Genomic DNA, 12,752 nt, shown 5'->3' on the forward strand with positions numbered 1-12,752 from the left:
CTCTCTTCAGTTTTAATAAATATCCACCAATGAATTTCTTAGCGCTCATGTAAATGCACAGAGCAGGCTAGGTACTGAACCATGGGGTCCGAAAAGAACTGCCAAAAGACCTGCATAACAAGGTAATGGAACTTTATAAAGATGGAAAAGGATGTAAAAAGATATCCAAAGCCTTGAATATGCCAGTCAGTACTCTTCAATCACTTATTATGAAGTAGAAAATTTGGGGATCTCTTGATACGAAGCCAAAGACAGGTAGACCAAGAAAGCTTGCAGTTACAACTGCCAGAAGAATTGTTTGGAATACAAAGAAAAACTCACAGGTATACAGGCTGCTCTGGAAAAAAGTGTGGTTGTTTTGAAGGAGCACAATATGAAGATACTTGAACAAAATGAGATGCATGGCTGGGTTGCCAGAAAGAAGCCTTTAGTGGTGCCAATGCCACAAAAAATCCCGGTGTCAAGGTGTTGTCAGGCATATTGTAACCGGGCTTTTTTGTAGCATTAGCGCAGTAAAGGCTTCTTTCTGGCAACTCGGCCATGCAGCTCATTTTTGTTCAAGTAGTTTTGTAATGTCCTCCTTCAAAACAATCACACTATCATTTTCCAGAGCAGCCTGTATTTTTCCTGAGGTTACCTGTGGGGTTTTCTTTGTATCCCAAACCATTTATCTGTCAGTTGTGACTGCAATTTTTCTTGCTGTAACTGTAATTGATTTGGTATCAAGAGATCCCTGAATTTTCCACTTCTTAATAAGTGATTGAACAGTATTGACCGTCATATTCAAGGCGTATATTCTTTTCCATCTTTAAAGTGCCATTACCTTGTTACGCAGTTCTTTTTTCAGTTCTTTTCTGATCCCCATGAATCAGTATCCATCCTGCTCAGTGTATCCACATGAGAGCTAACAAACTCATTAACTATTCATACACAGACACTAATTGCAATTTAAGAAGCCACAGATGTGGGAAATTAACTTTTATTTGCCATTTTAATGCATGTGTGTCACCTTGTGTGTCTGTACCAAGGCCAAACATTCCAGGGGAGGGAAACTTTAGATCAGGGCCATTTGGGTGACTTCTTGTTATGATTTAATGATGTGATAATAAATGGTTTCATATGATCTCTATTCTTAAAAAAAGAGACTTTTTTTGGCATGATCAGTCATATTTTTAATATCAATTGCAAAATTTCATGGTTTCTGCCAGGGTATGCAAACTTTTTAGCACAAGTGTATGTCATCCCTATGTATAAGCTGACATAGTAGACACATGTTTGCTGACCATTCTGGTTCCCAATCATCTGTGGAATCGAGAGCCAGCAGCCATGAAAAATCAAGACTATTAATTAATTGTCTTTTTTTCTTTTTATTAGTGCTTCCTGAAGTAAAGGTTTGGGGTCATCATCGGTCAGGGGAGATGACAAGACTTCATTGCCTGGTGTACGGGTTTCACCCCCAAGATGTGGATGTGAAGTGGATGAGGAATGGGGAGGACCATGTTCCTTCAGATGAAATGACTCCAATTCTCCCCCATCCTGATGGCACCTATCAGATCAGAGTCAGTGTGGAAGTGCCAACCAAGGAGGGAGACACTTACTCCTGTCATGTGGACCACAGCAGTCTGGAGGATGTTCTTATTGTGAATCTGACCAAACAGGATATTCCAGGTACAGCACGTTTTTCAGCTCTAAAGCAAACCGTGATATACAAACTTTTTGTGTTGATTTAAGATGTAAGTCAAGCCAAAACCTTTTTTTTCTTAAGGCTGGTTCACATCTGTGTGGGGTATTTTAGGTGCACTACCATTGAACTCTATAAAGCATGCATTTCTATAAAAGCACATCAAAGATACAACAAGCAGGACTTAAAGTGTTACAAAACCCACAACAGTATGCTCAGTCTGTATATGCAGTAAAGCATGCTTGTTATACTCACTGTGGAACCTAAGGGGTTAATCCTCTGCATTGAGTAAAAAGGCTGTTTGGTCCTTTCTTCTCCGATCCTCCCCTTCTTCCAGTGTCCCCCTTTTATCTCCCGATAAGACATATGGTGTGGAGTCACTCTGCACATGCTCAGTTTGATGTGTATTGCTAGAGAGGTTTTTTTTTTTGGGAGAGTGCATGTGATCAGCACAGGGAAAATCAGCACTGTCCAGACAGAGGTCAGGGGTTCTACATCCTCCTAGAGCAAAATGAAAACTCCTCCTACAAGCTTTAACATGTGCTCTGCTGCACACGGATAGAAGTCACAAGACTGCTATATACTGCTGATGAGAAAAGGTATTTAGCAGTTTATATTTACTAAAATAATTGCATTTCCATGTACTGTGGGAGACCAGATATAATGAATACTAGGTCCTGGATTTAGTAACACTTTAACGCACTGCACCTAAAATGTGCATACAACACAGAGGGGTGATATGGACCTTACTCTCCAGCTACACAGAAATAAAAACTTTTTTTTCTAGTGTGGTAGGTAATTACTAAGACCCCCTTCAATATATTCTCATGTCTCTACATTCTACTGCACATTATATTTGTATGCTGAAGGACAGGAAGTGAGAATTTAGTTTAATTTTTCATTGGAGCCATGGACTAGAATTGAAAACCAAAAAGGGCATCCAATTCTATATCAAATTATCCAAAGCTAGAAAAAGATTTTGACATCAGATGTACACTGTAGATTAAAGCTGAACTCCAGGCAGATATAAAAGTGTCAAATAATTGCAGCTCTGTAATCATTAATACATTTCTAAATATATATATTAAATACAAGCAATGTAAGTATCTAAATTTAGCCTGGTATCAGAATCTTGCCACCCATGTACAGCAGAGCTGGAGTATGAGAGGAAGAAGCATCACAGGGAGTTTATAAGTTCACAAGGACCATGCCAATAGGAGGAGAGAGCAAAGTGACAGATGAGATCATCACTGCACTGCTTCTCCTTTCACTGTCCAGTCACAGACTGGGGTGGGTTCAGGATGACCTGGGCTTGGAGGAAGTGGGTTAACTGTTGCTGGACATAGTTACATAGTTAGTCTGGCTGAAAAAAAAGACAAAAGTCCATCCAGTTCAACCATAAAAATAAGTTATAATCCTATACCCACAGTTGATCCAGAGGAAGACAAAAAAACCAGCAAAGCATGACCCAATTTGCTCCTGCAGGGGAAAAATTCCTTCCTGATCCCCCGAGAGTCAATCGGATGTTCCCTGGATTAACTTTACCTATAAATGTTATATCCAGTTATATTCTGTGTATCCAAGAAAGAATCCAGGACTTTTTTAAAGCAATCCACTGAGCTGGCCAGAACCAACTCTTGAGGGAGTCTATTCCACATTCTTACAGCTCTTACTGAGAAGAATCCTTTCTGTATTTAGAGATTACAATTTTTTTTCCTCCAGACATCAGATTGCATACATCTAAGGACATTAATAAGTACTGTGGAGTAATCACTGAACTGATATTGAATATTGCAAATGAAAGCTGAATTCATTTAATCTTTTAATGGCCTGATCATTTTTGTTTTTAGCTGGTATTTCTAACTGGAGATCTTCTTTAAATTGTAATTCAAGTTTCTACCTAACTCAGCCTAAAACTGCTCCCACCTCCCTTTTAACCCCTATACTAAATACCCTGTTAAAGGGAGATGCTTGTACTTACCTATTCTCAGGGTGTTCTACTCTGGTCATGTGATCTCCCCAGCAGCTGGCTTCATTGAGGAGGGGAGATCTCTGACAATGGCTGAAATGCCTGGATGATAACATCTCCCATAGGTATACTATGGGGCATCCACTGTAGGCTGTCCCTTCTCTCTCCTGGGAGCCAATCATGTGATTGGACTGGAGCGTTGTAAGAGTAGTTAAGTATAGTAAGCATCTTTCTTTTACAGGGCACTTAGGTGTTAGAAGGGAGGGGGGGCAAATTTGAGGCTTAGTTAGGTAGAGCCAAGAATTCCACTTTAAAGCGGATCTTCACCCTCCCCCCATTTTTATTTAACCCCTCTTTATCTGGTTATGGGTCCTGCACAGTTAAGATACTCACCTGCCCAACAGATCCAGCCTTGTCCTCCTGAGATCTGATTCTTTTCTACCCCTGCTTGGGCCTACGCCACCATCTTTTTCAGTAACGTCATCAAGAAGCTGCCATCTCTTCCGGATTCAGCCAGTGGCTCTCCCAATGATACGCTGCTAGACCCTCCCCCCCAGAGGCGGACTGACAATTCCTGCGGCCCCCGGGCAATAGGGGGATCATGGGGCCTCTGTGTCCTCACCCACACTCAAACCGCACCCAAAAAAGCCTATGAAAGGTACCAGGGGCATCTCATGGGGCCCCCTACTGACCCCGGGCCCTCGGGCAGTGCCCGAGTGCTCGAATGGTCAGTCTGCCCCTGCTCCCCCCTGTTCAGTTCTGAATGAAGGAATGCATATTGTGCATTTCCCAGGAGGCACAACGGGCAAAGTTCTTGTTTTACCTAGGCAAGTGACAAGCATGGGGGGGCATTACAAATTGCAGGAGCAAATTGGATCATGCTTTGCTGGGTTTTTTGCCTTCCTCTGGATCAACTGTGGGTATAGGATTATAACATTTTTTATATATATATATATATTTAAAAAAAAAAACGTTAAAAAGTAGAAAGCCCAATTTGCACAGCGGAGGGGAGGAGGGGAGGCAACATCATATTGAGGGTGAAGATCTGGTGAAATATTACTGGCTTCTATGGCATTTTCATTTTAAAAAAGTGAATACGTGCCTTATGCTTCCACACTGGATACATTACAAATTGCAGGAGCACATTGGATCATGCTTTGCTGGGTTTTTTGCCTTCCTCTGGATCAACTGTGGGTATAGGATTATAACTTCTTTTTTTTTTAATGGTTGAACTGGACGGACTTTTGTCTTTTTTCAACCAGACTAACTATGTAACAAATAAATACCATTGTATTATTTTTTTTTACTTCCATAACTACACATTATGAAAATGGTGATATTGTTTTCTCTGGTTTCTGATCCTAAATAGAAACGTTAATTTTGTCCATTTGGAGTAATGTAGCAAGTCTTGTGAATAGGAAGCCCTTTCTGTTGCTGGCAGTTACCTTTCTTTGAAGCTCTCCTAAAGATCGCTGTGTACATTCTGGGTCGGGTCTGAGTTGAGGTCTTCATGGGCTATTAGGCCTTCCTTGGAGCTCTACTGGGTGAAAGAGGAAGCAGTGAGAACATAAAATATACAGTAAGTATCATAATGGAAAAGACAGTGAATGATCACCTTCAAGATTTTCCCAAACTCCCCCTATTCATTTCCATATCCTGTGACTAGTACAAACTATATTGTGTCCCCTACTGGCTGCTTGCACCCTCTTCACCCCAGTGGCTGCTCCAGCAGCATGCATGCACAATACACACTCTCCTATAGCAGGATGGAGGGGGATGAGGGGACAATGGTTTTTGTGGAGTGGCCCCCAACATCATCATCTGTACTGAAAGAATGGGCAATATTTAAAATCGGTCATGCCAACAGAAAATGCTCTATTCAGTTTGATGCTTTAACCTCCTTAGCGGTATTCCCGAGTTTAGCTCGGGGTAAAATATGAGTACCAAGAGCAGTAACCCCGAGCTACACTCGGGCTTACCATGCGGCGTTGCTCTGGGGGTCCCTGCAGCACTTACCTTGTCCTTCGCTCCCACGATGTGTCCCCTGCAGTGTCCCCGGCCATCTCCTCTGGCTGATGCCGGCATCCGGCTTCCGTGTTCCGGTCCCTGTGATGTAGGGACGTACGGCGGGAAATTTGACATTTTTAAAAAATGTCATTTTTGCTGTTTCAATGCATTTCACATACATTTTGTCCCTACTGCTTTTGTCCTGCGCCCTGCCTGCATTTTGAATGTTCTTTCTGCCTGGAAACTTAGAAAAGTCCATGGCGTCCAAAAAGCGCCCCTTTACGTCAAAAGCGGTTTTAGAACAGCGATAGTAAATCAGAACCACTTGCAGAATTGAGTGATAATGATTCGTGGGGGAAATTCGTCATCAGACACTGAAAACGATTCTGCGACTTTGCTCAGCGATGTGCGAATTTGCCTCTGTATTTCAAATTTCAGTGTTTTTGGTTTGATTATATTATTGAATTTTTTTTATTAATATTATATTATTATTTTTTATCATTATTTATTAAATTATAATTTATGATTTCGTGTTTCAAATTTTATCCTACCCAGGATGTTTAATAGACTCTTGTTCGTACCGATTTCAGTGAGTTATTCCTAAAAATTACAGCCTACAATAAAAAACTACATATTTCCATGCAAAAAAATGGTACCGTTTTCATCACAAAAAATCGGAAAGAATCATACCGCCAGGGAGGTTAAAGAATGTGAATTATAGATATTTTACTATTTGTCTAGAAGAAGCTCCTATGTAAAAAATGGGATATTTAATTTGTTAAAAAAATGCATAGCAATCACTTCTTTCACATAATGTATATAACAGTCCTAGTACATTCAGGTATGTGTGTTAGCAAATGGTTTGTTTGGGCAGTGTGTTTTTTTTAAGATAATGGAGAGCATTCCATGGATTCTCTTCCATTTTTTTTATATACAGTTGCAAGAAAAAGTATGTGAACCCCTTGGGATTACGTGGAGTTTTGCATGAATTGGGCATAAAATGTGCTCTGAACGTCATCTAAGTCACAACAATAGAAGAACACAGTCTGCTGAACATAATACTACACAAACATTAGATGTTGCCATGGTTTAATTGCACATAACATGTAAACATTCACAGTGCAGGGAGGAAAAAGTATGTGAACCTTTGGACTTAATAACTGGTTGACCCTCCTTTGGCAGCAATAACCTCAACCAAACATTTCCTGTAGGTGCAGATCAGACCTGCACAACGATCTGGAGTAATTTTGGACCACTCCTCTTCACAAAACTGTTTCAGTGTAGCAATATTCTTGGGATGTCTGGTGTGAATCGCTCTCTTAAGGTCATGCCACAGCATTTCAATGGGGTTGAGGTCAGGACTCTGACTGGGCCACTCCAGAAGGTGTATTCTGTGCTGTTGCAGCCATTGTTTTGTTGAATGACTTTTATGCTTTGGGTCATTGTCCTGTTCCATCACCCATCCTCTGCGGAGCTTCAGTTGGTGGACAGATGGTCGTACATTTTCCTGCAAAATGTCTTGATAAACTCTGGAATTCGTTTTCCCATCAATGACAACAATCCGTCCAGGCCCTGAGGCAGCAAAGCAGCCCCAAACCATGATGCTCCCTCCGCCATGTTTCACAGTGGGGATGAGGTTTTGATGTTGGTGTGCTGTGCCTTTTTTTCTCCACACATAGTGTTGTGTGTTCTTCCCAAACAACTCAATCTTGGTTTCATCTGTCCACAGTATATTTTGCCAGTAGTGCTGTGGAACATCCAGGTGCTCTTTTGCAAACTTCAAACGTGCTGCAATATTCTTTTTGGACAGCAATGGCTTCCTCCGTGGTGTCCTCCCATGTACTCCATTCTTGTTTAGTGTTTTCCTTATTGTAGATGTGTCAACAAAAATGTTAGCATGTGCCAGAGATTTCTGTAGGTCTTTAGCTGACACTCTGGGATTCTTCTTTACCTCATGCAGCATTCTGCGCTGTGCTCTTGCAGTCATTTTTACAGGATGACCACGCCTAGGGAGAGTAGCAACAGTGCTAAACTTTCTCCATTTGTAGACAGTCTGTCTTACCGTGGACACATGAACATCAAGGCTTTTGGAGATACTTTTGTAACCCTTTCCAGCTTCATGCAAGTCAACAATTCTTGATTGTACGTCTTCTGAGAGCTCTTTTCTGCGAGGCATGGTTCACATCAGACAGTGCTTCTTAAAACCAGTAAACCCAAAACAGGTGTGTGTTTTTTAAGGGCAGGACAGCTGTCAGCAACACATCCAATATCATCACACTGATTGGAGTCAAAGTTGGCTCACTCCTGGCTCCAATTAGCTCTGGGAGAAGTCATTAAGCTAGGGCTTCACATACTTTTTCCTCCCTGCACTGTGAATGTTTACATGTTATGTGCAATTAAACCATGGCAACATCTAATATTTGTGTAGTATTATGTTCAGCAGACTGTGTTCTTCTATTGTTGTGACTTAGATGACATTCAGAGCACATTTTATGCCCAATTCATGCAAAACTCCACGTAATCCCAAGGGGTTCACATACTTTTTCTTGCAACTGTATGACCATTAACTTTAATAGGTCTGTTTAGCATGCATTAACACATTGCACTGAAATCGATGATGCAAAAGGAAATTTAGCAAGTAAGTTCTGGTTTATCACGTGTGAAAGAATATCTAAACCCAACAACAAAGATGTCATATAGTTCAGCTTACCAGTCCTTAGATGTCCTTAGAAAGTCATTAGATACTTTTACAAGCGTCAGGTGTTTTTTTTTCTGCAAAACACAGTCTGTACATGTGATCACTGTGACCAATCACAGCTCACAGCACAGTTGTAATAGGCATTTCTGTGCAAAAACCATAGCAAACACTGTACAGGTCTATGCAAAGATAAAAGTCTGACCTTTTAATTGGGATTAACCACTTGCCTACTGGGTACTTTTACCCCCTTCCTGTCCAGGCCAATTTTCACCTTTCAATGCTGTTGCACTTTAAATGACAATTGTGCGGTCATGCAATAATAACCATATGAAATTGTCATCATTTTTTTCACACAAATAGATATTTCTTTTGGTGGTGTTTAATCATCACTGGGTGTTTTATTTTTTGCGCTATAAACAAAAAAAGACAGAAAATTTGGAAAAAAAAAGTTTTTCTTTGTTGTGTTATAACATTTTGCAAATAAATAATCTTTCTACACAAATTTAGGCCAAAATGTATTCTACATTTATTTGGTGAAAAGAGCCAAAATCAGAGTATATTGTTTAGATGGCAGGAAAGTTATAAAATCCACAAACTATGGGATATATCTAAAAATTGATAAATCCTAATGTACTGACGGCTGAACTCATTTATTGAGGCCAAAAAACACCAGGACAGTACAGATACCCCCAAAATGACTGTTTTTCGGAAAGTAGACAGTCTGAGGTATTTAGTACGAGGCATGGCAAGTTTTTTGAAGTTGTCATTTTTTTGTCATAATTTTGTGAACAATGAAGAAATGGAAAAAAAAAATTCACTTTTTTTTACATACTGTCACCAGTGCAGTACAGCATTATCATATAACTGACGTGGGACACTGGTGACAGTATGTAAAATAAATAAATAATTGAAAAAACTTTAACATTCTTTATGAAATTTTTTTATGATCTTACTACTTTTTTTTCTTCTCCTGTGACCAGAGCAATACAATGTTACCATAGTAACATTGTACTATTGTTTAGGTTTTTGTTTTTGTTTTGTAACATGTTATGCTTGCTTATACCAACAAATTACAATGGTATAAGCGAGGATTTTTACTGAATGATACTGAGTAGATTGTGTTGTGATCAGCTGTGATTGGCCATAGCTGATCACATGCTACAGATGGGCTGTGATTGGCCCAGTCTGTACATGTGATGACTGTGACCAATCACAGCTCGCAGCACAGTTGCAAGCAATGAATGACATGTTAGGAAGCTGTTCATTGTGTACAACTGTCATGTAATGTGCTGTGATTGGTCACAGTGATCACATGACAGGGCCGGTGTAGTGATCTGTCGTGTCCCGTGGGGTATGCGTGAGACGCGATCCTGGAAGGACGTCATTTGATGTCCTCCCAGGATAATAGGGTTCCCGCTCAGAACAATAGGCCAGGTGGGAAGAAGTTATATATTTAAATACCCGAAGTCAAAATCCTGCCTAAAAGCGGGCAATACATTGCTTTCCAGCTCTTACCTAATAGTTCATGCCCACCTTGCTGCTGAGCCAATCAGAGTAAACTAATCTGCATATTACTCATATAATAACCCTTTGGGATATTTTTTGGTATAAATAACTAAATATAAGTGTGTTTTTAATTTAACATTTTATCAACTGTTTCAGAACTGACTGAAGTTTTCCAATGTATAAGAAATAAAAATGAATTATATTAGAATGGAAATTACCTTTTAGTCTCCACGATGTGAATGAGCTGTGTGGAAATTGGGTCTTCTCGTCAAATGATAGATGAATGTGTATTATTGCTCTTTTGCTATTTGTCTAGAAGGTTCTTGATTCTCAGGAGCCACTATTTTGTTGTAAAAAATAGAAATTAAGCTTTTGTTATTTTTTTACTGCCTTCTGGTGGTTTTGTAAGTGTGCCTTGATGCTTCGGTGATGGTTTTCATGATGTTCACATGTTTGGGGGTTCTGGCTGCTGATTAGAAGCCTTTGTGTTGAAGTCCACTGGGCATTGATACAAATGTATTATTTTCTTCTATTTAATTTTAGATTGGTTTGGCTATTTAGTAGAAGATAACAGTCACCTGATCACTTCTATATACTGAGGAAGTTCTGGCTTTAATTTTCCTGGCTGTAATGATATATTTCAGACACTAGAGGGCAGGCTAAGTCTTGATATTCCAGGCACTGGGGCCACACAGTAGAGTTCTAAGCAGTTTTACATTTCAGTAGAACCAGCTGCTGACCTAATAACCCATCGCAGTCACACAGAATCCAGCCATTCTGATCTATACAGTGCAAATTATAAGAGAGCAACTCGGGTTAACCGCTTTCAGGCCGCCCTATAGCAGATAAAATGCTACAGGGTGGCAGGGGTGCGCAAAATCACGTATATATGTGATTTTGCATTTCCGGGTAGGGGGTGCGCCCTGCCCATGCTGCTATTCGCAGCCTCGGCCCTTGCCGACACCCGGTGATCGCCAGCCATTACCGATGGGGGGGAAACTGTATGTAAACAATACAGTTCTCTCCCCTGTCAGCTCCTGCACACTGCTTTGTATGGCTCTGGATAGCAGAGCCATTCAAAGCAGTGTGCTTACACAGTAAAGCGCACACACACGGCTTACAGTAAAACAGCACACAGTTAACCCTTTGATCACTCCAGATGTTAACCCCTTCCTTTTTATTAGCACTGATCACTGTATTGGTGTCACTGGGGATGTCATTGACACCAAGTCAGTCCCCCCAGTGTCAGAATGCCCGCCACAGTCCCACTGTAAGTTGCTGATCGCCACCATTACTAGTAAAAAAAGAAAAAAATCCCAGTATATATACCACCATTTGTAAATGCTATAACTTTCACATAAACAAATTAATTTATACATATTGGGATTTTTTTTTAGCAAAGACATGGAGCAGAATACATTTTGGCCTAAATTTATGACAAAATTTGATTTTTAAATTTTTTTTACTGGACATGTTTAATAGAAAAAAGTAAAAAATATTGTTTTTCTCTCAAAATTGTCAGCCTTTTTTATAGTTCAAAAAATAAAAAACATACAAAATACCATCCAAAGAAAGCTCTATTTGTGGGAAAAAAGGGACATAAATTTCATTTGGGTGCAGCGTTGCATGACCGCGCAATTGTCAGTTAACCACTTTCCGCCCAGCCTATAGTCAAATGACGGCCGGGCGAACCTCTCGTCTCTTCGGTAGGGCGTAATATGATGTCCTTCCCGGATCGCGCTTTGAGCGTGACCACAGGGCTGTGCTGTGGCGAGACCTGTCACTGGCTGTGTACCTCGGAACACGGCCGATGACAGATCTGTGTACCGGCCCATTGCCGGTACCATGTGACCTGCTGAGATCAATCACAGCGGATCCATGATAGTTGTATACAATGGATGGCTTCCTTTCATGCCATCCATTGTATACAAGTGTGCCTAGCTGTGAATGGTCACAGCGATCACATGCACAAGCTGGGCCAATCACAGCCCACCTGTGTCATTTGATTAGCCGTGGCCAAATCACAGCTAATCACAATAAAAAACCCTGAATGAATCTATTTCATTCAGTTAAATGTTTGCTTATAGCAAAGAAATTATTTGCTATAAGCAAAGAAATTGTATAAAAAAAAAAATACTGATCACTTCCCCATAGCAGTACAATGTTACTATGGTAACATTATACTACTTTGGTCATTGTGTAGTATGAAAGAAATATTAAAAAAAGAGAAACAAATTTAATAAAAAAATTTAAAAAAAATTATCAAATTTTTTTTCGTACTGTTACCAGTCAGTGTACCTGTTATATGATGACACTGTACTGCACTGGTGACAGTATGTAAAAAAAATTGTGAATTTGTTTTTAATTTCTTCATTTTCCAAAAAATTCTTACAAAAAAATTACAGCTTCAAAAATTTCGCCATGCCTCTTATGAAATACGTCGGACTGTCTACTTTGCAAAAAGGGGTCATTTGGGGGATATCTGTACTGTTCTGACATTTTTGGGCCTCAAGAAATTAGATTGACCGTCAGTACTTCAGGATTGATCCATTTTCAGATCTATACCATAGTTTGTGAACTCTATAACTTTCCTACAGGCTAAATAATAAATACTAATTTGGGTTATTTTCACCAAAGATTTGTAGCAGAATACATCTCGGCCTACATTTATGAAGAACAATTATTTATTTGCAAACTTTTATAACAGAAACAAAGAAACCTGTTTTTTTTTCTAAATTTTCAGTCTTTTTTTGTTAATTTAGCAAAAAATAAAAACCCCAGCGGTGATTAAATACCACCAAAATAAAGCTCTAGTTGTGTGCAGAAAATGATAAAATTTTAGTTTGTGTACAATGTTGTATGACCGCGCAATTGTCATTCAAAGTGTGAGA

The 12,752-nt window shown here is 39.8% G+C and overlaps 1 protein-coding gene, 1 long non-coding RNA gene and 1 other non-coding gene across 6 annotated transcripts in view; 2 read left to right on the top strand and 1 right to left on the bottom strand.

The window, feature by feature from the left end:
- Positions 1 to 12,752, bottom strand: part of LOC149437517 (uncharacterized) — a 114,974-nt gene that overhangs the window by 53,234 nt on the left and 48,988 nt on the right. For both annotated transcript variants that reach the window (XR_016308040.1, XR_016308039.1), the window contains exon 2: positions 5,096 to 5,187. This is a non-coding gene — a long non-coding RNA (uncharacterized LOC149437517). The remainder of the gene's footprint in view (positions 1 to 5,095; positions 5,188 to 12,752) is intronic.
- LOC149437518 (zinc-alpha-2-glycoprotein-like) overlaps positions 1 to 12,752 on the top strand; it is a 64,038-nt gene that overhangs the window by 41,451 nt on the left and 9,835 nt on the right. For all 3 annotated transcript variants that reach the window (XM_089660859.1, XM_089660858.1, XM_089660860.1), the window contains exon 4: positions 1,375 to 1,668. In XM_089660859.1, coding sequence (XP_089516985.1) covers positions 1,375 to 1,668 — 294 coding nt within the window. The remainder of the gene's footprint in view (positions 1 to 1,374; positions 1,669 to 12,752) is intronic.
- On the top strand, positions 10,147 to 10,203 carry LOC149437519 (U7 small nuclear RNA). The gene has a single exon (XR_016308121.1). It is a non-coding gene; the product is annotated as a U7 small nuclear RNA (small nuclear RNA).

This window comes from Staurois parvus, unplaced genomic scaffold (genome assembly GCF_062004578.1).
Source record: "Staurois parvus isolate SC_StPar_1 unplaced genomic scaffold, SC_StPar_1.0 ptg001284l, whole genome shotgun sequence".
Classification (NCBI taxonomy): Eukaryota; Metazoa; Chordata; class Amphibia; order Anura; family Ranidae; genus Staurois; species Staurois parvus.